Source organism: Oculina patagonica, chromosome 9 (assembly GCF_052425735.1).
Source record: "Oculina patagonica isolate OP01 chromosome 9, crgOcupat, whole genome shotgun sequence".
NCBI classification, from domain to species: Eukaryota; Metazoa; Cnidaria; class Anthozoa; order Scleractinia; family Oculinidae; genus Oculina; species Oculina patagonica.
The window spans coordinates 1,448,414-1,472,711 of NC_135766.1; the positions used below are offsets into that span (position 1 = coordinate 1,448,414).

Here is a 24,298-nt window from a genome sequence, read left to right on the forward strand (position 1 = left end):
CTAGTACTAGATTGCTCTTTCTTACGTGGATGGTGAGTTTCTTATGGAACTCATGTTATCTGACGTCGGCATATTGCCCTCATGCTAGACTAGACACGGCGGAAAAACCGCTGATTGGCTGTCCTTTTCGCGGGTATTATTGTTATCCGCTGACCCATGCTGAGCGGCTCATAAAAGCCGGGAAAATTTACGAAATTTGCGCTTCTATAACTCCGCATATAGCGCAAGAAATGTTAAAGAAATTCCATATTCTAAAATTAAAACTCCTTAAAAAGGGGTATAGTAATTTTTATAACTATTGCCTGACAATAAGGGCCTCTATCCTTCCTCGGAACTGGGGACCATACTTGACTTAACTGCTAGTTCTCGACGGTCAGCACGCAACACAAAATATCAAAACTTAAGGCCGTTCATGGTTACTTAAGGCTATAAATTTACGTAAACAAACGTTAGATATAGGGGATCAAAATATCAAAGGCGAAATAAAATTGTGAAAGGCGAAAAGATACAGCTCCATATTTCTTTCCGTCGGTAAGGTTCGAAGAACAACATCGTACGCCGCCATCGCCTTCGAAGAAGCCATCTGAACAATGCAACGGTTCATGATATGAACAACTTTATTAGCAGTTACTTACAATGGAAGCCCAAGGCAAGTCCATATCATCGACACTCAGTCTGTAGTTTGAAAACGCTTCTCTTTTGCATTTGCTGCCATATTTCTTGATCGTTCGAAGTTGAAAGCAGAATTTCCCAAGCCTCGCGGGAAATTGCCGCGGCCTGCCACGGGTGTTCTTCATTTTCTCGCCAAAAGCGGCGTCTGTAACCGTCAATTTTTTAAAAAAGCCGGCAAAAATATCCCTTTAAATTTGACTGTCGACAATTTACAATTGCTATAATGGGATGAGTAATTTGAAATGGAAAATTTGTGCGAGTACAGCTCTCGCTTACGAAGCGACTTCGATCAATGCTCCGGTACTGTACTGGTAAAATTACAGGCCAGGAGGCATTTATTTGTGGCCTCACGAGATCAATTTGGCTTTGTCGAAACCATGCAAAACGATTTGCAACACAAAATCAAACAAGTTGCTGCTTTCAGGATAAATCTTGTACCTTTAACAACTCGTATTATTCGCCATGTCCGAAGAGGCTAATCAATGTTTTGACCGAGATGCCTCGGTACAATGGTGGGACGTTTCTGTGCAAGCAACACCTTGAATTTATGGACCAGGACCCCGAGGTTACCAAACATGCACTCTACAAACCACCCAAGAGAAAGGTACACACCAAACTTGTTCTGTTTTCATTTGAACATTGTACTCTGTTACAACTCAGATGTGACTCTTCTCCCATTTGTTTATTTTAGAAGAATTCTGACATGCCCTTGAACATGGTACAAGTCCAAGATAGGACCTCCCAGACTACAGATTCATGGGATCAGTAAGCTGAAGCAAAACAAATAATTGCCAGTTTACAGAAAGAAAATGAAGAATTAAGAGCACATTGCTGCGAACAACAAAGTCACGGTATTTGGCTTTTTTAATATAACAATGCACTACAGTTAAAAAATTACTGACCCTCCTGAAATTGTATTATTTTCTCTCTGCGATATGTCGACGATTGAAGCCATGAACCCAAACATCAGTGTGGAAGGGACTGAAATTGTCAATGTAGTGAGAGAAAAAATAAGGTTTTAGGAGGTCCAATAATAATAGAGTGATTTTATTCAACCCGGGAAACAACATCTAACAATTACTGCTAAATAGTGAAAACTATACAAAAGAAAACAATGGAATAAGTGTCTAATAGTATCTATTTGAGTAGTAACTATTTCACGGTTGAAGTAAAATCACTCTAATAGATATTACTTCGGATCACAACATTATTGGGCATATTACGTATATACCAGGTTCCCAATAATGCTGTGAGCCGAAGTAATTATCTATTAACTCTAAAATAATTTTCCCAGAAGAGGAAAAACATTATGTCATTATTAAATTAGTTGAACTTGTTTTTCAGAGACACCTTTCCATGAGAAATTTCATACATTCCATAAACAACTTACAAGACATTACGAGACCGGAGGAGCAAAGCTCTACAACCCGGATGTTATGGAAATGTTTTGCCACAAGAATGCACCTGGTTTGTTTCATGACCTTCTACAAGTCATCAGAAACGACGAAAAAGGAAAAATGTCACAACGCAGGGAACACACTCAAAGGCAACGAGTTGTTGCAATGTTGCATCAGTTGTCATATTTTAGAAATCAAGTAAGTTGATAATGCACTTTTGGTACAAAAGCTGTTATAATTAGGTACAGTGTGTGTAGCTGTACTATGGCCCACTCCCCTCAGAAATATCAGGAAGTAAGACGAAGTAAGGCCAGCTTATTATGCCTAATTTCTTCTTTTACAATTTAAATTGTACAGAAAAATAACACATTGCAACAAGACTGTGGTGTCCACCTATCCTTTCATGGTGCCAGTGATGATTCCTTGACAGCTGGGAGTCTACTGGGGTTTAGTACACACCCCAGAAGTGTGTTAAATCACAAGAAGACCAGAGCAATGAAAAGCAGTAGCAGCACTAATACAATCATTAAAACTGCCATAAAGGTAAAAAGTAAAATACATATAAATAACTCTCAGTAATTACATGGAACATGTACCAGACCTTATAACATTTACATGAGCAAGAATGGATTTATATTTGTTCAAGAAAATTATCTTTGTAACACCGGATCTAATGCTCATGTTATAAGGTATAAAATTGAAACAAAGTTTACATTTGTACATGTATAGACAAAAATACATGTAAATTGCCAACTACACTAACATGAATATCAAGATTGGAATGTGCGTTGTCTTTTCTTGAGACCAAAATGTACACATACGATGCAGCAATGTTAAGTACAGCTAATCATTTCTTGAATCACTTGTTTCTTTTTTCAACAGGACAACAAGTTTCTACTGTTGATTATTGACGATTTCCATCGTATCCATTCAATTAAGGACCCGAAACAGACAGATCTCAGTACCAGTTTGCATATGTGTACAGCAGTTGTTGATAGCCAGCAGTCTCTTCCTGCCATCAAGGGAAATCCAATGATACATCAAAATGTACTTGTTCGTGTGCCTGGGAGAGGACTTGTTAATTGCAGGGGTGGGATCAACGGAGATAAAGTAAACCAGCTCTTCAGTGAATATCTTCCAGATTTTTTCATGTTCAGCTACCTGGATACCCTGCCGGAAGAGTATTGCAAATTCAACATGGCATGTGTAAACAAAAGCATTGTAGAACTAAGGTTAGAAATACTCAAGACTTTGCATTTTATTTAGTCCACCAACCTACTATAATTCACTCACTGTGTTTCCTTTTTAAGGTCAAGCGAATACAGAAACTCAATATCCTATCTTGGTTTCTATAACAATCAAGTTTAAGTCCAAATTCCAAGGTGTAGTTTTTGTTTCCGTTTCATACGAGTCAAGTTTAATTCACTCAAGGGGCTATACAATTTTAAGGAACATTATATAATACTACTACAATAATGCTGCCTTATAGAGTGTACACCGATGAGGCCAGGCATGAACTGGATTTGCTGACCAACACTTGGCTGGTTGATGAATTTGAACAGAACCTGAAGAGTATGGGTAACTACAGGAGTGCCATAAATCACATCACTGAAGTGTGCCCTTCACTACAGGAGTACATGGAAAACAACCTGCTGTTTTTATCTGGTGACTGGCCAACTTGGTACTACAACAAGAAAATTATTTGCCAGGTATGCCTTAAAACTTTATATTCATCAACCATGTCACCTTTTCCAATTTTTAAAGTTTGACACGAGTATTGTTTCCTTACCCAACAGTTGAGGCCCAGTGTTGATCCTTATTTCCTCCTGTCCATTGTACCATGGCAAGGGCCCTTTCACATCTACCTGAATGCGCAAGAAGATGTTGTCACAAACTTCCGCTGTTTCTTTGAAGAACTGCACAAGTACTTGTTCGGCCAAAGAAAGGTGCTGCCAAAGAAGCCAAAACCGTACCGCATTTCAACACTTATTTCTGCTGCATTTGGTGGATGGCTGATGATAAAAACTACTGTTCTGACAGCTTTTGGACAGTGCAAAGACCCAGAGTATGTGATGCTGATATTTCTTCTCGACGAACTGGTTCCACTGGTGTTTTACTTTTACAGCGTCATTTTCAGAGGGGGAGACCAAGCAAAGTGGCTCCATGCCATGGTGCGGTTGTCACTAATGTTCATTGTCCAATGAAGGCGCCAATACGACAAAGCCACACTGTGCCAACTCAGTGACCTTATCCATCATAAGAGTTTGGCCATTGCCAATTTAACAACAACTCCTAGAACACTCCCTTAATGAGCTGACAGAGAAAAAAGTGGAAGTGTTTCATTCACTTCTTCGGAGGTACATGTAACATCTACAGAAAAGAATAATACAAAATAAAATCAGTTCAAAAGCTGATAGATATTGAACTCATCCTTTCAAAGCAACTGATTTAACAAAGTTGTGTTAAAAATAATCCTACTATAATAAATATTAATGTATTTTAGTGAATACTGTTATGTCAGATTGCCAACAATACCATTCTCTGTTTTACAGTTTCAAGACATGTTAAAAAAATTCAATTACTCTCTTAAAAAAATAATGGGGTTCTTAACCTTCCATTTCATATATAAAAATAATTTTTAAAAATATGAGTTGACAAATTCATTGTTATGAATGCCTCCCTGACAAGCAGCACCAAATGCCCTTGCATTACAAACTTAAAATACTGAAAGAACAGAGCAGGCAAAAAGAAACAAAGACCCTACAAAATGAGCTCTTGTGGCATTCACATTCAATTTACTAGTACTTATACTTGTAGTTGGATGCTTGCATCACAATGGTCTAATACACAATGATGTAAAAATTCATATATACATACATGTTTGTACCCTATATGCAATACTTAAACTCAAGATTTTCTTTCATCAGATCGATTCCTCCCAATGCAACCGCTGCCCAAATTCAAGAAGCTGCAAAGGCCCTTAATATGAACAGATTTGAAGAGGATTTCTGTACCTGGTTCCTCCTTGCAAATCACAGGGGAAGAGGTGTTCGAAACCTTCAATTGTTGTCAAATCGAGCCGCTGAGTTTCTCCTTGACTTGTTTGACTCAGTGAGGCAAAACTTGGGTAGCTCTGCAAAAATACCAAAAGGACGCCGTAAGTACCAGGTAAAAATAAAAGGTTTACACCACTGTATAATCAAACACACAAACTTTTACCTTCATGTACATTGTATCCTAATAACAAGGCCTGCTTTCAGCCTTTTCTTGATCCTATCTAGCATTTGTGTACATTTTTTTAGACTCAAAAGTCAACCAAAATAGCAAAATCATATGAACAGTAATCTCCATGATCCCTCAAAATCCCAAACAGCCTAAAAACGTAGCACCTTGTGCACAAAACTTCACATCATTCTAGGCATGCAAAGGTACCTAACTAAGCAAAAATAATATGCAATTAACACTGCTCTTCTCTCTAGCCATATTACCTTCCTTCTCTTGATGCCACTGTTGATCAGAGAAGCTTGCCTTTAGGCTATGCATGGAGTGGACTGGAGCCAGATCCTTTGATAGCCTGTGATGCAGCAGACTGCAGAGCAGATGTTGACAGTGTCGATCTACCAGTTCAACGACTCAACTGTAGCCACACATTTCATAAAGCTTGTCTTGGTGAATCCACACATTTCAGTGGTCATGGGTATTCAATGCCAAACAAGGCTTGCTGTCCAATTTGTACTGCAAAGCTTCCTCAAAGAGTTCAGGAACTTGCTAGCAGCTTCAATAAAGGATTAGTGGGTGATGATGACGATGGAGAAGAACCAAGTGGTGATGGCAATGACGGAGATGACAATGATGATGACAGTGACTCAGATGATGATGACAGTGAAGGCAAGAATGTCATGACAGATCAGAAGATACATGTACTTCTTAAAGCCAAGGAAACACTCCAGCACATACCACTAGCACAGTTATTCAAGTTCAGTAACAGGAAATCAAAACCTGCAATCTCCAGCAATACAGAAGCAACACCAGCAAATGTTGACACTGGTCATGTGTGTATCACATGTGGCCGAGTCTGCAAGACCAAAGGGGGGCTAACTCAACATCAAGTCACCCATAGATAGTTGGCGTTTTCCTGTCAAGTGTAAATGGAAAGAGCAACAATGAAAAACTGGTCTTACAATCCCATTTGCTTTTCTTGTCATATAATTGGATTTTAAGACTTAAACTAACACCACAACAACTTGATCTTAATAAGTGTAATAAACAAATCATTGTTTAACAGTCAGTTCCATTTCTTTGGAGCTATACAGTGTACATACATTCTTACTACTGTATTGCCAGAAGACTGCAAATCATGTTACAGTTTTCATTAAGCATAGCTGTAAAAATATTTATCAAGTTGAAGTTCAAATAGAATGGGTCTAGTCAAAGCACTAGAAACAAATTATCTGCAGTTATATTTTAGATAAACTTGTAAATATCTTACATGTATCTTGACATCATTTTATAGGTGGGTCAATGTAATTTTAACTCTGTGACAGCTATGTACAGTGATTGATCTTGAGAAAGGACTGATTGCCAGACATTTAATGTCAATATCTTTAGGTCTATTTACAAAAATTAATCCAGGTGTATTTTCATTTATAGTACAAAACAATAGAACTTAATTTGCCCTGGATTCTTAAAACTCCAAAAAAAATAACAACAGCAAATGCAATGTACATAAATGCAATGTTGTACACAATAACACACGTAAATAAAGTTCTTTTTCTACTCTGTGCAATTTTTAAACCCCATTTGCAGTTGGACAAGAGACCAGACAATCTTTGAACGGAGAAAGAAAGGGCTCACTTTAAACATTTGTTTCTCGACAAATATTCACTCCGAAGCTTTTTGTAAGATTATAAGCTTGTTAATTTAACATGGTGGAGTGAAACCAAACCGTTTCCTTCCCAGAAGAGAGTTTAGACGTATAAGGAATTTCAAATGATTGAATAAGAAAATTTCGGACAAAATCTACATTCTCCAAAGTCTAAAACTGCAAAGAAAAATATAAGCACACCAGCGATGGGTAAATGGCGCATAAGCTTACATAACCTTACGAACTGGATGATAAAAATACTGCCTACAAACATAAATTTTCCAGCTCAAAGCTTTAATATAGCGATGAAAGATTAACTACTAGTATGCTTACCGCTTAACTCTAACGTTTCAAGTCATCTATTCATCAATTCCTGTAGCAGAAAATAGATAAGAGTTCATCCATTTCCTTGTTAAATGACGATTTATTCGAGCACAACAAATCCGAATGATGAACGACTACAAATAACTACACGTGAGGTTTGACCGGGCTAGTCCCAGTCTCTACTTGACATGACATGAGACGACCGGGCTAGTCCCAGTCTCTAAAGGTTGACCACATATTTCTCTTTCTCCCCCCAAGTCTTTAGTGTTCCTTGCAATTTTAACAGTGCATAGAGTTGTCGGTAAAGACTGATAATATAACAAAACAACGGGGTATATATAACAGTGTGCATAGTTCAAGTTCATAGTTCAAGTTTTCCTTTCTTGTTGTAGTCCCTGAGCCTCCGTAAAGCTAAGGGGACTTTCTTCTCTGCGGGGCCTGTGGCTGGGCTGGCTTCAGGCAAAACTGGTGCTGGGGTTGCTTCAGGCAAAACTGATGCTGGGGTTGCTTCAGGTAAAACTGGGGTTGCTTCGGGCAAAACTGGTGCTGGGGTTGCTTCAGGTAAAACTGGGGTTGCTTCGGGCAAAACTGGTGCTGGGGTTGCTTCAGGTAAAACTGGTCCTGAGGTAGCGGCCGGTTGTGGTTCTGTTCCAGGGGGTTGTGGTGTATCGCGCAAATCCCTGCTTTTGTGGCTCAGGGCTGCTGGGTTTGGTGGTTCGGCTGCATTGGTAGGCTGCTTTGTCGGGGTCGGGGGTCTTGGTGTGGAGGGTGTGGCCTTGACTGTTGTACCTGCAGGTCTGAGATCATCACTTAGTAGGCGAGGTGGGGGTCTGGCCTGGACTGGTACATACTTGCGGAGGAATTTGCGGTTTCTGAGTGTCATTCTTCCAGAGCCATCAACACGTGTGATGTATTGGTCGAATTGTTTCACTTCCGTGATGACCCCTGTCTTGTCCCACCGCGTTGGGTGGGGTCCGGTCTGGTTCTGGATTCTGACATGGTCCCCTACAGCTAGGGGAGGGAGCCTTTTGGTGTGCTCACCCCACCTCTCTGATGCTTGCATGTGGCGGTTTCTCAGGGCGTCTTCCCTCAAAGCAAGGGTGTCACGCCATGTTGGGTGTGGGATGTAGCGCCCAGGGATGACAGGTATGAAATCTTTGATAGGTCTTCCGAAGACACATTGTGCAGGGGATAGCTTGGTGTTTGGGTTGGGGGTGTTACGGTACTGCAAGATGGCCTGCTGGAATGCGTTGGTGTTAAGGTTGCCTTGTGGGTCTGTGTTATTCGTGATTAGCCTCTTGACGGTTTTCACCCCTATCCCAGCCCTGCAGTTGGAGTGTGGGAATGCAACGGACGAGAGGCGATGGTGTACCCCCCAGTCTTTCAAAAGCTGCTGGGTGGCGTGTGCACTGAACGGTGGTCCTCCATCAGTGGCGCATTCGTCTGGGATGCCGTATGTGGCAAAGGTACGTCTGAGGCATTCGATCAGGCCAGCAGAGCCTTCGCGTCCTCTTTCAACGATGGGCCAGTTGGAGTATCTGTCCACTATGAGTAGGTAATTGACGCCTTTGTGCTGAAAATAATCAGCACAAATGCATTGGAATGGGTATGCTGGTGCCACTGGGGGGTATGGTGGGGCGCTGGGCTGTGACGGTGTCATGCGGTTGCAGTGAGAGCAGCGCTCTCGTAGTGCTGTGATGGCAGAGGTGATACCGGGCCAGAATACGGTCGACTCTGCTCTGGCAGTCATTGATGTCACCCCTTGATGGGCAGAGTGTAGTACAGTCAGGATCAACTCTCGGAGGGAGGTGGGGATGACAATAGATTAATTTAGTTAGGTATTTTTATATTTTATTTTTATATTTTAGCATAGTGATTGTAAAGCGCTATGAAAGACTAGCTAAATAGCGCTATAGAAATGATTATTATTAATTCGGTCTTTGTAGAGGATGACACCATCAACAGTGTGCAGGTGTTTGCGGAATCTGTGATATTCCTGGAGGGCAGGTGGGAGCTGGTGCTTGAACTCCGGGAATCCTGATTCAATGGTGGTGGTCAGGATGTGGAGGTCTGGGTCGCTGCTGGTTGCTAGCTTGACACGTTCCCAGGTGACCGCCATGTTGCTTAGTGTAGATGAGGCTGAGTAGATCAGTTCATTCTCAATGTCGTAAGAACAGGATTCTTGGGGCAGTCCTTCGGTTCGGAGACTTGCCAGGAAGGGATGTCCGATGAGGCTTGCTGAATATTGGATGGTTGAAATGTCTATATCTGCTATATCATCCGGCAGGGTAAGGATGTCAGGGTTTGTGGGGCCAGTGGGTGCCTTGAGATGGCGTCGGCTGCCTTGTGTCGTACTCCGGGGATGTGGACCATCCGGAACTTGTACCGAAGTGTCTTCTCCTTTACGTTTCTGAGGCGACTGTTTGATATTTCATCGAGGGATCGGTCGCCTAATACCTTGAGGAGGGGCTTGTGGTCAACCGCGATTATCAGGTTACTGCAGCCAAGGACGCAGAAACGCGCCTTGTCAAGGGCATCCGCGACGGCTAAGGCTTCGCCTTCTATTGGGGCGTAGCGTGACTCTGCTGAATGGGTGAAGCGACTACCCACTAGTGTTACTTTCCAGCCGCTGCGGCAGCAAAAGGGCTCTGTTGATGGGCACTTGCAGTGCTTCTGGAATAGCCAGTAGCCAATGCCAGTTTTTGACCAATCGGTGGCCAGACACGTTGGCTTCGACTTGTCAAAGATGCGGACGCTGTCTTCGATGTCGGAGATGATAGCTAGTTTAGACTCTTCGAATAGTCGGTTGAGTTCATCGTTCCACAGGAATGGAGTCCCAGGTTTCAGTGACTCACGGAATGGAAGCATGCGTTCGGTTGCTGCAAAGGCATATGATACTTGGTTGACCAAGCCGAACCAAGAGCGCATGTCAGTGATGCTGCTTGGGGTTGGGAAGTGGCGAATGGCATCAAGGTACTTTGCACATGGGCGCACACTGTCCGGGGTGATCTCAAACCCTGCGAACTCAACTGTGTCGGCTGCAAAGGTAAACTTGTCAGGGTTGAGGGTTATGCCGTGCCTTCCGCATATGTCAAGCCAGTTGACCGCTTGGTGGAAACTGCTGGTGATGTCATCTGCCCATAGTAGGGTGTCATCGATACATTTGGTCTTATCAGGGATGTGGGAGACAATCTCTTCAAATCTTCGAGAGTACCCGTCCCCAGACGCGATGTATCCCTGGGGGGCGGTGTTGTATTGGTACCGTCCCCATGGAGTGATGAAGGTGGTGAGGTGGCGGTCGGCTTTGTGTAGGGGAACGCTGTGATATCCATTCCAGCAGTCAAACACTGTTTTTTTCTTGTTGTGGGGTACCGAGCGTGCTTGGTGGAATGGGCTCTGAGTGTGGTGGGTCTCGCGTGTAGCATGGAGGTTGAGTGACTGGAAGTCTACTGTGCGACGTGGTTTGCCATTCTTTTTCGGACACGCGACCATGCGGTGGCACCATGTCACTGGCTCTCCGACTGGTACGGGTTCTAAGACGCCGAGGGCAACGTCCTGGTCGAGGCCAGCTTTGACTGCCTCTTGCCAGTGGAGTGGGACAGGGATTGGGGTGTGATGGGCCACAGGCTCTGCATCTGGGTCCACCATGAGTCGCATGGGGGGACCGTCCATAAGGGGGAGCTGTTGATGTTCACATGTGTTGAATGTGCTGGACTTGTAATAGTTGAGTAGCCAATCTTGTAGGAGTTCCCGGTTGGTCTCTGTTGCTGGGAAGGGGAGCGCAGTCGGCTTAGGGGGTGGTGCCTGGCGCTGCGGGCAGCCACATGCCTGTGGTTTGGGCTGTTGGCATGTTTCGTCTGCTGATCCAACTGACGTGGTGGCGGTGTGGTTGTGTTGAGGGGAATGTGTCTCTCCTATGGTGGGAAATCTTTCTGAAATGATTCCCAGGTCTTGACAGGTCTCCCGGCTTATGAATAGGCGGTCTGACTCGTTGGCGACGTATGCAATCTGCCTTGTTGCAAGGTGCTGTTCGGGTGTGGTTGTGCCTGTCAGTCGTAGGATCACCGCACCGAGGATACTTATGCCGCTGTTGTTGGCTGCACGCATACGTGTGGTGACAGGGATTAGGTCTGCTTCGCTTAATCCGAGGCGGCGGATGATGCTCAAGCTGACCAGGCAGCTTTGGCAGCCTGTGTCTGCCATGGCGGGTAGCTGTATGGACTTGAGTGTCGTGGTGACTGGTTTGTATCCTAGAGCTTCATAGTCTTGTGGGTGAATGGAGACGTTAAGCGAGATGTGTGGCTGTGGCTTTGATGCTCGTCGGACCCAGCAATCATTCATGTCGTTGTATAGGTGATGGTCCAAAGCAATACCGTAGGTGGCCTCATGGTCTCCGCAGGCGACGCTGCATAGGCTGTCGAAGATGGCACCTTCAGCTTGTCTGTTTGTGCTGGCGGTGTTTGGCAATCCTGGCTGGGGCAGCTTGTTGGTGCTCTGGCATACAGTCGCAAAGTGGTTCTGGCGGCCACATAGTCGACAAATGGTGCCGAAAGCCGGGCACTCTTGCTTTCGTATTTTGGCGGAGGTTTTGTGGCCATGGCCTAGTTTACCGCAGTAATGACAGGGCTCGCTGTTGAGTTTGTTGTTAGGCTTGTCATGAAGCTTTTGACTGGGGTTCTGCTGCTTGCGGTATTGACTTCGCATTGCCTCCGCGCCTTGGGTGTGAAGGAGGCGCCCTGCCGACCGCTTGCCAGACTCTTTGGCCTCCACATATTGTAAAACTTCTTCCAATGTCATGTCTTGATGTTTCTCCCCGAGCAGGTCTAATTGGATTTCATCATCCACCAGGCCTCGGGTGATGACATCTCGAAGGACGTTTTCCGTGAAGTTGACGTCTTTGTCACAATCAGGGCACTTGACGAGAAATTTACATACACCGGCTTGGCCGCGGAGGCGGGCACAGAAGTTCCTTATCGTCTCATCTCTATCTTGCCTCATGTTGTGCAGTTGGACCCTGGCCACCATGGCGTTTTCTTCTCTGACTGCGAGCTTTTTAATTGCCTCTAGGACTTCCTTTTCCGTTTTGTTGGTCAAGGAGCCGCCTGCATTGCGTGTCAGGTCTTTCCTCAGTTGTTCTTCGCAACATTCGAGGAGTTGGATCACTTTGTCCTTGCCTTGTACCTTTGTTGCCTCAGCGTAGTCCGTCCAACGTGTCATGAAGTATGACCACTCTTCGCTCGTTCCGGCGCTCGAAATTGTAGGTCGGCGAACTTTCTCGATCCTCGCGGTTTGTTGAGTGGACGTGCCGTCGGCTGGGGGGCTAGTGTGGGCTCCTTTCGCATGGACGGAAAGAAGTACAGCAGCTAGCTCGTCTGCGACGTCGCCGGTCTCGTAGACACACTCGGGGAAGGGGCACTTGTGTTTCGGCATCGTTTCGGCTTGTTGAAGGTCGCGTGGGATTGAAGAATTCGCTTGCGGTAAAATCCAAGATGGCCGCCGTTACGTTTCGCCGACGTTTTCGTCTTGTAGTTCGCCGATTTTCCTCGTTAATGGCTTATTTTTCCGCGAGATGTTTCTCTTGTGGGTTTCCAAAGGCTGTAGTCGTTCATCATAGATAAGAGTTCATCCATTTCCTTGTTAAATGACGATTTATTCGAGCACAACAAATCCGAATGATGAACGACTACAAATAACTACACGTGAGGTTTGACCGGGCTAGTCCCAGTCTCTACTTGACATGACATGAGACGACCGGGCTAGTCCCAGTCTCTAAAGGTTGACCACATATTTCTCTAGAAAATTAAATCGTGCAGTTAGTCAGGCAAAGCACGTGGTTCGCGTAGCTGAATGAACGGGACGCATCAACATCCAACTGACGAAGGAAATAATAGCACAACAAATGAGACTCAAAGAAAGAAATAAAACCAAACTAAAATTTCGAGCATTCTTACCTTTACTTTATCCACAATCTCTATGGCAAGCAGAAGTTCTAGCAGGGTAAAAACTTGCAAAAACGCTAACTGTCGAAACCTCGCGGCTGAACTCCAACAGTATTTCGAACTCAATTGCACCCGCACGCGGTCAGCGGAAAACGGTTGAGCATGCTCTTTGACGACGTTTATTTCAGCCAATCAGCGGTTTTTCCGCCGTGCCGCTAGACTATCTTGTTTTACTTGTGGTGAGTTCCTTATGGAACTCATATTATCTGAGGGCAGCATATTGAGCACGTGCCAGATTAGTCTGTTTTACTTGGAGGGTGAGTTCCTTATGAAATAATGTTATCTGAGGGCAGCATATTGAGGACGTGCTAGATTATTCCGTCTAGCTTGGGTGGTGAGTTTTTGGTAAACTGAGTGTTCAAAACAGGGAAAATTCTTCGTCGCTTTGCGAGTGGCCGGAGTGCCAAAATACACTCCACGTTTCTTATTCTCGACGAGATACTTTTGTATTGCCGCCATAGAAATTTTAACATGAAAGAATACAGAGGATGTGCTTTAAGTCTATCCTAATTTCGTATCCAAATTCTACGTACCAATGGGCTTTCGGCGGTGTGAAAGTTAGCTAACTTTAAGGCTTTTGTAAAGCGTCAAGGGGACGGGACCAGGAGCCACAACAGTGCAGAAAGAGAAGAGATGAACACACAAAGAACAGAGGATGTGATCGCGAGAGGAGCGGGAATGCCAACGCAGCGACAGGGCGGACACGAAAATGGCGTTTTCGAACTTTTAGATTTTGAAAAAAGTAAAGCGCCACTGAACCTTTGAATTGTATTTTCGAAAATAACTTACTATATAGGTTATTTGGGCCAATTTGAAGAAATTCGAAATTTCACGACTGACGTCGAATTCTTCATAAATTCAGAAATTGCCCCTTGAAAACGAGAAATATGGCCGACACTTTTCCGTAGGCCAAATGCTTGAGCGTTAAATTTAACACCTGGCTGATCCTGTCACAACCTTTTATCTCGGTGACCGGGCTGAAATTTCCCAATGAACGGAAGACAAAGTTCGTCCCGCTCTCACCGTGCAGATTACCGAGCTAATATTAGAAGGCCCTAAGGGCCTCTTCATATGAGCCCGGTAAAAGGGCTTAATTTTGTCATCTGTTCATATGGGAAATTTCGACCCAGTTGACCGGGCTGAGATTCAAAGACGACACCAAAATGGCGAAACATAAAGTTGCATCGTTCCCAACTGTTGTTGTTTTATCGACGCTTGTATCTTTAACTGAAAAATTAAATTCGCATACTTCTAAAGTGGAATTACATACAAAACAAAATTATGCCATTTTGACCGCCTTGTTGCGAAAGCGAAGCTATTTTTCCCAAAAATTTTTCATCCCGGTAACCAGGCTAGAGTGTTCATATGGGGAGGCACTTCACTGTCTTGCCCAAGAACACAACGCAGCTCTCCAGCCTGGGCTAGAACCCAGACCACTCGATCTGGAGTCCAGTGCAGTAACCATTTGGCTTCCGCTACACTCCTCCTTTCCAAGAATTAAAGAACAAATTTCTTTGGCTCGTCAAGAAAACTTTTCTTATTGGGGAAGGAAAAACTCGTCACGTTCTTAAAGTCGTTTGCATAGGGGGCCAGTAGAAAACTAGGAACCCAATCTCGTCCCCACTGCTCGCTTCTTCTTTGGGTCAGCAGCACAAACGCGGGCTCCGGTCAGTTCCTATTTTTAAGTAGGCGCAGAGCAGTCATTTCCATTCAGCCAATCAGAATTGAGCAGAAGTCCGTTAATCGCAGACTTTTAAACTGGGACTGGTCAGAGTCCGCGTTCCTGGCATGCCGCTGACTAAAAGAAATGCGGGCTTTATGAAATGAGATTGATAGGAACTGTACTTTATATAAAACGTTCTGTTTTTTAACTTGTCGCCTTTTATTACATAAAATGGCGTTAAAACCGGGCTTTTAAACCCTTTTTTGAAAATTTCCTTTTTTTAAAATTTTTTTTTATTTTTTTTTTTTTTTCTCTTTTTTTATTTTTAAAAAACTAAATAAACGAGGAAAAAAGGTCGATGTCTACGATAAAAATTGACTCGAACGGTCGAATTGAACCCCTCTTGCCCATGTAATTGGTACAGGAAATACTTCACGCTATGTACAATTGCCATTTGAATAGTACTAGTCATTCACCTAATTGCGATAAGGTTGTCATAGAAAAAGGAAAAAGTCAAATAGGAATTAATTTAGCCCATGCATGAAATTTATTCGTACAAATGGCCTCAAAATGCCCCAAAAACGAATAATTAAATTTATCTCCTTACAGCATAAAAAAGTGACTCGAAGTGTGCAGATAGAAACTCATGATTTTTCTGTAAATGCTGCCAGTTATGAAACCAGGCTAATTAATTCCTATTTACCTTTTTTTCTTTTTTTGCTATGACAACGTTACTGCAATTAGGTGTACACCGTATACACTATAGCTTAAGCGGCCAGCAGCCGGCCCCGGCGGAGCGGGGGGCGAGGGCGGGAGGACCCGCGCGAGCCGGAGGACAGGCGAGCAGGAGGAGCGGGGGGGGACAAGAGCGGGAGGCCGCAGAAAAGGTGAGGAACCCTTAAAATAAATGTCCTTGCTTTGATTATAAACTGGAAACATCTGTCTCCAGTCAGTCCACACCTCAATATTAATGTGAGGTACTTCATTGCCTTTCATGGTCCAAAAAGGCAAACATTGGACTACAAAAAAAGATATTTAAAAAATAAGTATAAAAAAAAAATTACATTACAAAATATTTTACCAAGGAGATAAGCCCTGTTCGCGATACTTTTACTTTTACACGCATTTACAAATAAACACAGTTTGAATAAACTATCACTGTACCCTAGATTCTGATTTTGCGTCAAAAAGAAAATTACCTATTTATTTATTACATCTATTTATAATTAGAATGCTTCCAAATAATGATTCACGTTTACACAGTGACACCCCAAAAATAACGAGTCGCTGTTATAACAATTCTACTTTATAGTGCCTTGGTACTTCGTTATTTAGAGCTTTCACTATACAGCCACTTTAAATTAACTATAAAATCGTTTAATAAATCTCTTATCAACCAAGCCTACTCCTCTTGTTTAAAAGAGCTAATTCGCGGATGACGCACATTGCAAATTTTAGTCCAAAATGTTTGTCGTTTGTAATCCGTGTTAATCTTCTTCAATCTTAACCATTCTTGTTCCTTTTTGGTTTATTTTAACCACTTTGTTGTTTTTACCTCAGTAAATTACTGTTTTGACGTTTCTTTCGATCTGAAAGAAATTTTGTACACTGAAACAACAAAAACGACTTACTGTATATCTTGCCATTGCTACTTTAAGTTGTCTGTACACAGATGTACAGACTTGGCTTGACAATATTTTGTAATTTTAATTGAAGGTATTTTTGTACACCGAAACAAAAACTACGTAATATATTATATTACTTAATAGAGCTTCTTCAAATTCCCTTACATTCAAACTAAACTGTGTGGATAATTGGTATTTATACAATAAAACTATACGTGATAGCCTTCAGGCGTCCATTTTGATGTCGTGTGGCGCAAAACTCTGAAATTCAAAATGTTATATCTTATGAAGACAGCGAATGGTATCGAGCTGAAAACCTTTAATGAGATATATATTAATGATGTCTAATAGCCAGTGAAGGATAAAAAGTCAGGGGTCTCACGATTCTGAATCTTACAATTTTGATGATGTCACTTGAAAAACCAAGAATTAAGAAACAACTTTTTTTAAAGTTAAAGAAAATTTTTTGGAGCACTTTTTTTACAGTTGTGAGTCATGAAAATAACCACAACTTGTGCAACAATGATTGGACATCTGTTTGCTATCATTTAGTACTGACCAATCAAAGTTTGAAAGTGCTGGAAGCCGTTGTGAGCATCCTTCAATCGGTTAGATGTTTATGTTCTGTTACATAGAAAGCCATTAAAACTCCCACTTAATTTTATGCCACAAATAGCGTGCGAACGCAGACGTGTTTCTAGACATCGCTTGTCAGAATGGCACATCTCGAAAAATTTAGCAAAAATGTTTCATCTGTAATCCGTTTCAGTCATTAACAGTTATTGTACCTTTTTGTTTTATCATTACTTCTTTAGTGGTTACCTTATTACCAGGGTCAACGTTTATTTGGAGGTTCGATCTTTTGATAAAAAGGGTAGCTTTGTGCATCAAAAATAATTATACGGTGACATAACCCCTTTAAAAAAATCTATGTCCTCAATTAAACGATATGCGCTTGAGAAGACCATTTACAAAAGATCAGCTAACATGGGCAAGCCACATTCGTTTAACACATCGTACAGTCCACCCACACTTGTGGGCCTTTGATTAGCGATGAAAGCCAGGGCAGCGTCACATGGGTTAAGAGTTCGGTTGTCAAGGAAACGGATCTCTCGTGGAGTCAAGCCCAGCCTCTCAGCAACCACCTTCCATTCATGTCCACCTATAAGAATCACAGAATATCTTGTAGTCAGGTTTCCAAGAAAATTACCATGAAGCTTCTTGAGAGACAAGAGTTTTCTTATTCTCTTGTGAGTTATCTTTTCTACAGTTGATGTTTAATCAGGGATTCTTATTAAAAAGGTATGATGAAATCAATAGAGTTTTAACTATATTCATTCTCATATTAATATTTATATTATTTATATTTATATTAATATTAAGTCATTTTCAAATCCATTCATCACCCCCAAACTTGAGTATTGTACGTCACAACGCTCACTGCAAAGGTGCAGAAATTGTAATTTTGTGCATATTTTATCGGCATTCATGAAAAAAGATTCACAAGATCCTACACAAATGATAATGAAACCCTGGAGCAGTATGTATGAAGTCTTTTTTGTCAAAATAAGACACGATTTAAGGTACTACTGTTTTATTAGGACCTTGTGGCCTCCATTTTATTTATTTTCTAAGTTTTGTGGCAGTGCATTTGTAAATCATGACGTATCCAAATCTAATGCATCCATGCAAAAAAGGTATGCGAAAACACAAAAAACAACGGACAGCAAACCTTGAGTCGTTGTGGTATCTGGTACGAGTAATACCAACCTATGACATTCGGGTGCGTAAATTCTCAACATACTTTTAACCCTTTTTTAACCATGACTACAGTAAAAACCCGCCAGTAAAATCCTGCATTTTCCCAAGTTAGCCTTATACAGGTTCTTATATAAATGGTAATTAGTACAGATTTAGGCTATTTAGGTTCTTAATAGGTTCTTATTTCCTGAAGAAAGATTTACGTTGTTGCTAATAGAGGTGTTAGTGATATTTAGCCTTTTCCTTTTATTTATGTAGTGACCGGGACTTGATTCAAATAAGGACAGACACGTAGACATTTTAGTGATTCATTTATGATGCGTACCGCTGGTTATATGTTTTGCAGTCACAGTGGATATTAAGTTTCAAAAGCACATGGTCGGTTTTGAGTTTAGTTTTAGTGTTCGCTTTGATTGTCGAGCAATATTTCATTTGTTATTAGCGGTACAAGGCACGAAAAACTTGAAAGTATCGATCGGCTTTCATTTAGTTTCTTATCCTTTGTGATTCGGTTGTTATTTTGCTTTATTTAGCGGATTTATCCATTTGATTTCAGTGAGTCGTTGTTGCAGTTCAGCGCATCTCAAGTTTTACTTGTTGCCGCTTTCTTGTAGTGAACATTGGGATTATTATAATAATAATAATAATAATAATAATAATAATAATAATAATAATAATAATAACTAGTAATACGTGCCGCAGGGCCTCGCGAAGCTCTGGGTTGGAGAGGGGGGGGGGGTTTTATATAAAAAGTTTTTTTTTTTTTTCGCTTTGGTTTTTAAAAAAGAATAAAAAAAAAAAAAATTATAAAGAAAAAAAAAAAAAAAAGAAAAAAAAAAGAATAATAATAATAATAATATTTTATGATTTTTAATATTGGCATTTGCATGGCAACTGGAGTGTAAGGCCATAGTTGTCTTCAAAGAGGATTCAGAATATTGACTAATCTTATTTCCCTAAAAGTAAACATTTTTAGTCGATTTTAGAAAATAAGAACCTTATTTCCAAATTTAAGGATTAAGAGGTTCTTATAAAGAGGGTGTCAAACTGGAATATTTTTAGCCTAACAGGTTCTTAAAAACTAGGTTCTTACTCGCGGGTTTATACTTTATTATCTCTAACCAGAGTTAATATGAAAATATAAAGATGTGAATTGTTATTACGGGGACTGTGTCACGGCTGAGTTAAGTTGATAAGTTTTAGCTTTGCCAAATACTTCGTTTGAAATTTAATGTTTGCAAAGCAATTACTTTTGTGGATCTAAATTACAATACCATAGCTATATAATGCAACCAAATGTGTCTCCTGGGCATTATAATTTAGAGTTAGAAGGAAACAAGACTAACTTTGAAAACTGTTCAGCCCAACACTATTTCAAAATCCATATCGCAAACCGTTTGAATCTTTGTCACTTTTTCGCCATCCGTTAACCTTCTTTTGTGTTTGCTGTGTTATCGAAATGTTTTTAAGAGGTTATTTTTTATATTTTACCGAATTTGATTGTCTTCCCCATGCCTAACTTTGGCTAAAATCCGTGACACAGTCCCTTAAAGAAAAGTTCCAAACTATGAACATTACTTACTACTCAAGTCAATTGTAAGTTCTCTTCTCTGAGACACTGGGATATTTCGAACATCAAGGTGTTCATGCAACAGGGGCCCTAGAGTAAAATTAAAGATGTAGTTAGAAAGGTTTAGCTACATACAGAAGACAAAATTGTCCAGTCTACAAACCGAAAGTCGCTTTTGTTTGGTTCCTTGCTTGGATCCTTACTAGGCTGCCATCATATAATTTGATTGCCTGATTTAACAGAATGTTCTAGGCAGAGCTGAACATTCTTTTCAAGGCATTCAGTGTTGTTGCTTAATTTTTGCTGCTTCGATTCAGAACGATAATTTTCATTATATCTACGCCTCTTCGCATATAACGAGAACGAGCCTTCAATGGTGTTAAAAACCATATTATAAAGCAAAGATCACATAAGGAATGGAGTCGAAAAATACCAGTAAACGAAATTATTTCGCAGCATATTGTCCGCCATCTTGGCCGTGCGCATTAGTCATTTCATATATGACTATTTCTAATGTTACCAAGCAAATAAAATAGCTAGAAAGAGGTCCCAAGAGACGTCTGTTCTTTTTCTTCAGGCCGCATTTGCTTTTTGACTTTTTTCCAAACAAACCATTACTACGGTGGTTTTCATTGAAAAAAAATCATATTTATTTAACAAAAAATGTTCCACTAGCACACTGATTTTCGCCAAAAATATAATTGAAGGAGCGAGAGCAAAATCCACACTTCGAATTATGGCTAAATTTAAAATTGCCACAAACAGCTCCAGATTTCCCATGCAAGTTTGTTAACGCGGCCAAACACTGTCCTGTGTTTAATTTCACTGGTCTTTCTTTCGTTTTTGAAAAATAACACATGCAAAAAGACAGGGTTTTTGCTGGCGGCGTCTTTTTGACTTTTCTTTCACAAACGATAAACAAAGGAAACTTTTTGTTCCTCAAAACAATGAAGCCAGCTAAATTTTTAGGGTTACAGTCCTAACCAGATGCAAAAGCTAACCCCAAGGCCTAGGGTTGGGGTTAGAGTTTCAGGTTAGGGTTGCACACTTAACCCTAACCCTAACCCTAACGCAAACGCTTAGCCCTAACGCAAAAGCTTGAAGTGTATATGACACAGTTTTTTTTATTTGCCTGGTCGAATGTACGTGGAATGCTGATGGGAACATCGAAAAAAGAAATTCGAAATTTCTTTTTTCCCCCGCTTTTCGCGCTCTAAAATCGTGAAATTTCACTTCTGGTTGGGTCCAAAACCGCGCACATTGGGGAGCTGGGTCTATTCTGCTTTTGACGTCATGGCCGATCTAGACCCAGCTCCCCACTGTGCGCCGTGACGTCAAACAAGAATGCGCTCAGTGATACACTTAATAACCAAACAAACAGAACATGGAATTTTTAAAGCTGCGACGGCATAGATTTAAAATCGCTAAAACAACACAACACGTGCGCTACTTCTAAATTCGTTTTGAGCCTAATACGTCAAGATTAAAAACCGCCTTTTCATTTTACTTACTTGTATATTTGCTGATATGATTTATGATAGCGTTATTTTCACACGCTGTTTCCATCAGCTTTTCTAAAAAAAATATTATTACACTAGTATCCCTGTAGACTTCAGATCATTTATAAACTTCCAAGCCTTTAGCTTTTTTTCGGTTTTCCGGCAATCAAGCAGCAGTCTTCATTTGAAATTCCATGTTCAGTTTGTTTGGTTCTTGAGTGTATCACTTGTTTGACGTCACGGCGCCCAGTGGGGAGCTGGGTCTAGACCGGCCATGACGTCAAAAGCAGAATAGGCCCAGCTCCCCACTGTGCGCGGTTTTGGACCCAACCGGAAGTGAAAATATTGCGTGTTTTAGGTCGGAAACGCGGTGAAAAAAACGAGATTTCGCATTTCTTTTTTCGATGTTCGCATCAGCATACCACGTAGATTTGATCAGGCAAATAAAAAAAAAACTGCCATATATACTTTAACACTAGCGAAAAAGCTTAACTCTAACCCCAAGGGGTTAGGGTTAAAGTTTGATGCTATGGTTTCATTTCAATCTTTCACTGAAGGCTTCACTGAAGTCTGCTTGCGCAATTTGGAGCTGTCGATATGTTCGAAGAGAGTACAGGGGCCGTATTCCCGCCGCCAATTAAAAAGGGTCAGGAACCACTACAGCACTCTCATCATCATCGATCCATCGCGCCATGGACGAAAGAACAACAACACAAAAAACAAAACTAAGAGGCAAAGAAAAATTAATGGAAAAAAGATGGAAAATGAAGTATACGGACAGGTTAACTAGCAGAGTTAATTTTTGTTGTTTCGGGCAAGACTATTTTAATCTGTTACCATTAGCTGTAATTTGAGGTGAAAGTGAAAGATTGATTGTTGTGATAGACTGATTGGTTGAATACGTTTGCTGGTGTTTTCACTTTATACTAGTTCGGCTTGCTCTCACTTCTCTCACTCCTTACATCATCACACATCTACAAAATCCCGTGAAAACAAGATAAACTTCTAAGGTTTTCATTCGCACAAATCGATTGATTGATTTATTGATTAATGAATTTTTAATGAGGTACAGAAAAAAAAATTGCCAGGGAAGGTGCCCTGCGAAACGTCTAAAGAATTTTTTTAAGTCTAAAACCAGGTCACTTCTCGGCAATTATGTTGTGGCAGCACCCAAGCGGACACTACAAAACTCGCGTTGACAAATTAAAGTTCCCGGCAAGAAACTCTTGTTTTAGGCTTTTATGCTGCAGGCTCAAAACTACCTTGGTTTGTGCAACGTTGTTCTGCAGCGCTAAACAGAGAAAAAAATTCCTTATCTATGTGGCTCTACTGGAGCTCTTCTATAGTTATATACTTAAGGTGGCTGATAACTGTTTTCAATAATTTACAGCGGATTCAGGTTGAGCGTTTAATGGCCCCAGTTGTCGCGTTCGTTGTAACGGTTGATTGATCGCATTGCGAGGCAAAATAACACACGTTGCTAGACGAGAATGACATGCGCCAGTTTTGTTTGAACTGCTACACAGATCTTTTTGTCAGAAATGACTCAAGGAACTATTATTACCTTAGCCATTTTGATGTAAAAAATAAAATTTACGCGTATTGGCTTTTGCCTTGCATGAGCGAACATTCCACAGATGTGAATTTTGTTTTGAGAACGTTATCTCAGGTTTCATTTCATTATTTTAAATAATAACGATAATGATGATAATAATAATAATAATAATAATAATAATAATAATAATAACAATAATAATAATAATAATAATAATAACAATAAAGTTTTTTGGGCGCATTTAAAAAACTCAATGCACTTACATTTCTATATTAAAAAAGAAGTTAAAACTAATATAATGTAATAATTGCCTAAGACACTAATAAACAAAATAAGAGAAACAGCTACAGTCAACTCTCTCTTAACGGACACCTCTATAAGACGGACACCTCCATAAGACGGACACCTGGTTATGGTCCCTGCCGTTTTCAGTCATTTTACCGTAACAACTCTCTGTAAGACGGACACCTCTCTAAGACGAACAACAGACACTTTGAAACTGCCAACGGACATGCACAAAAAGTGTTTTTTTTAGTGAATAATACTGCAAAACTTGGTATCGACATACAGCAAAGTAAGTCAGCACCTTTAGAATACCAAAATTACCAAAAACAATCAGCTATAAAGTATTATTTCTCTGCGGTCCTGCGGGTACCAAAGAGGTAGTTTTATACTTACAGTAATATGGTTTGTAATGAGCAAACTGAACGAGTCGAATTTCTGATAATGTTTTTGTTCCACTTTATAGGTTTTGCTAAAGTCAGCGACAAGTAGGCTGGGAAGAGTCCATGAATAATTTTAAAAGTGATGAGTAGAAGTTTAAATATAATATGTGATTCAACAGGTAACCAGTGTAGTTCTCGAAGGGCAGGTTTAATGTGATCGTAGTGTTTAGTTCCAGTGAACCTGATTGAGTTGGTTGTTCTCTTACATGTCTCGTTGATGTGGTACGTTAGTGATAGGTTTTTATCTAAAGTAACACCAAGATCATTGAACTCTCTCAGTTAGTTCAATGACGGTACTGTCAAATGAGAGCTTCTCGATGTTGGGTCTCTTGGTGAACCGGGATGTAAATAGTATAACTTCTGTCTTTTCAGCATTACTTCTTAGCATGTTTTGCGTGTTCCATCGCATGCATTACATCCTCTATACAATTTCGAAGGGCAGTCAGAGATAGAGCCTGATTTGCAGGATCAATAGCTATATATAGTTGAGTGTCGTCTGCATAAAACAGAGAATTCACACTTGGTCTCCGATAATTATTGATTGCTGACGGTTTTCAAGGTAGGATGTAAACCAGGACAGTGTCAGTTTTAAGAAACCAAAGCAAGACTCGAGTCTTTCCACCAAGATAGTATGATCAATTGTG

At 41.0% G+C, this 24,298-nt stretch overlaps 3 protein-coding genes, 1 long non-coding RNA gene and 1 pseudogene across 5 annotated transcripts in view; 2 read left to right on the forward strand and 3 right to left on the reverse strand.

The window, feature by feature from the left end:
- The first annotated feature begins 114 nt into the window (after window positions 1-114).
- Window positions 115-4,273, forward strand: LOC144666714 (uncharacterized). The gene is made up of 6 exons (XM_078528096.1): window positions 115-1,523; window positions 2,017-2,267; window positions 2,427-2,612; window positions 2,952-3,301; window positions 3,559-3,778; window positions 3,866-4,273. The coding sequence occupies exons 2-6, from the start codon at window positions 2,109-2,111 to the stop codon at window positions 4,271-4,273; spliced, it is 1,323 nt and encodes a 440-aa protein (XP_078384222.1). The 5' UTR covers window positions 115-1,523; window positions 2,017-2,108.
- Window positions 4,274-4,451: 178 nt separating this feature from the next.
- On the forward strand, window positions 4,452-5,972 carry LOC144666715 (uncharacterized). Its single transcript, XM_078528097.1, has 4 exons — window positions 4,452-4,924; window positions 4,997-5,237; window positions 5,549-5,894; window positions 5,953-5,972. The coding sequence occupies exons 1-4, from the start codon at window positions 4,920-4,922 to the stop codon at window positions 5,970-5,972; spliced, it is 612 nt and encodes a 203-aa protein (XP_078384223.1). The 5' UTR covers window positions 4,452-4,919.
- A 27-nt stretch (window positions 5,973-5,999) lies between these two features.
- LOC144666989 (uncharacterized) lies at window positions 6,000-13,404 on the reverse strand. Its single transcript, XR_013573261.1, has 3 exons — window positions 13,209-13,404; window positions 7,267-7,306; window positions 6,000-6,204 (listed from the first exon to the last, which is right to left on the reverse strand). It is a non-coding gene; the product is annotated as an uncharacterized LOC144666989 (long non-coding RNA).
- LOC144666515 (uncharacterized) lies at window positions 7,323-13,044 on the reverse strand. The gene is given in 3 exon segments (XM_078527938.1): window positions 7,323-9,080; window positions 9,192-9,573; window positions 9,576-13,044. Coding segments are annotated over 3 exon segments (4,956 nt in total). The 5' UTR covers window positions 12,688-13,044; the 3' UTR covers window positions 7,323-7,618.
- Window positions 13,405-16,124: 2,720 nt separating the features above from the next.
- Window positions 16,125-24,298, reverse strand: part of LOC144666716 (uncharacterized) — a 30,963-nt pseudogene continuing 22,789 nt past the window's right edge. The window contains exons 7-8 of the transcript XR_013573221.1: window positions 19,888-19,965; window positions 16,125-17,706 (exon numbers count right to left, since the gene is read on the reverse strand). The product of XR_013573221.1 is annotated as an uncharacterized LOC144666716 (transcript). The remainder of the gene's footprint in view (window positions 17,707-19,887; window positions 19,966-24,298) is intronic.

Excerpts from the sequence above, each read along its gene's own strand:
- LOC144666714 (XM_078528096.1), top strand. The coding sequence starts at position 2,109 with ATGGAAATGTTTTGCCACAAGAATGCACCTGGTTTGTTTCATGACCTT. Across the intron at positions 2,268-2,426 it reads TGTCATATTTTAGAAATCAA|AAAAATAACACATTGCAACA; the intron begins GTAAGTTGATAA and ends TAAATTGTACAG. Across the intron at positions 3,779-3,865 it reads ACAAGAAAATTATTTGCCAG|TTGAGGCCCAGTGTTGATCC; the intron begins GTATGCCTTAAA and ends CTTACCCAACAG.
- LOC144666715 (XM_078528097.1), top strand. Across the intron at positions 5,238-5,548 it reads AAGGACGCCGTAAGTACCAG|CCATATTACCTTCCTTCTCT; the intron begins GTAAAAATAAAA and ends TCTTCTCTCTAG. Across the intron at positions 5,895-5,952 it reads CGATGGAGAAGAACCAAGTG|TGAAGGCAAGAATGTCATGA; the intron begins GTGATGGCAATG and ends TGATGATGACAG.